A 631-nucleotide genomic window follows, 5' to 3' on the forward strand; every position below is an offset into this window, starting at 1 on the left:
TCATAGAGCTCCAGCAGGTGCTCGCAAATCAGTGCGCAACACCAAATAGAACAGCCACGGATCTCCACCTCTTCTTTATCTCCAGACTGGAAAATTGTTCCTGCAGGACACAAGCAAGACACAGAAATCCAATTATGTTAAAGAAAAAGAATTCAGGAGAATTTCATACAGTGCAGAAGGAACAGAAAACAGCAGTAACAATAGATATAAACATATATAACAAAAGGCACAAGGACAGATTGCCACACAGGCTGCAGATGGCTACCATGGCTCGCACCCCCTGGCCCCAGAAAGCCCCTGGCCCCAGAAACTGCCCGTGCTCCTGGACTGCCCAGCCCCGCTACAGGCACAGTGCCAGCACAGCAGCAAGTAACCCCCTGGCTGGTCCAGCTGTCTGTCCTGGCTGGAGCTCCCACCCAACTGCTGGGGAAAACCAACCCTGTCCCACCTGAACCAGGACATTCCACCTCTTATTCAATACCACCTACATCATGCCCGGCAGTTATTTAACAATTAACAACACACAATTTAATTCACTGGCTGTTCTCCCCCAGAGTTAAGTCCCTCTGTGGCGCACATCAGAGTTCCCCGTCCTCCTGCATCACCCACCAGGGGCACCCACGCCCTTGAG

The 631-nt window shown here is 51.5% G+C and overlaps 1 protein-coding gene across 1 annotated transcript in view; it reads right to left on the reverse strand.

The window, feature by feature from the left end:
• The window catches only part of LOC103769300 (chromosome unknown open reading frame, human C9orf64), a gene marked incomplete at its 5' end in the record, with an annotated part of 9,803 nt that overhangs the window by 174 nt on the left and 8,998 nt on the right, over nucleotides 1-631 (reverse strand). Inside the window, one exon of the mRNA XM_008936483.1 lies at nucleotides 3-100. Coding sequence (XP_008934731.1) covers nucleotides 3-100 — 98 coding nt within the window. The remainder of the gene's footprint in view (nucleotides 1-2; nucleotides 101-631) is intronic.

This window comes from Merops nubicus, unplaced genomic scaffold, assembly GCF_000691845.1.
Source record: "Merops nubicus isolate BGI_N331 unplaced genomic scaffold, ASM69184v1 scaffold6903, whole genome shotgun sequence".
Classification (NCBI taxonomy): domain Eukaryota; kingdom Metazoa; phylum Chordata; class Aves; order Coraciiformes; family Meropidae; genus Merops; species Merops nubicus.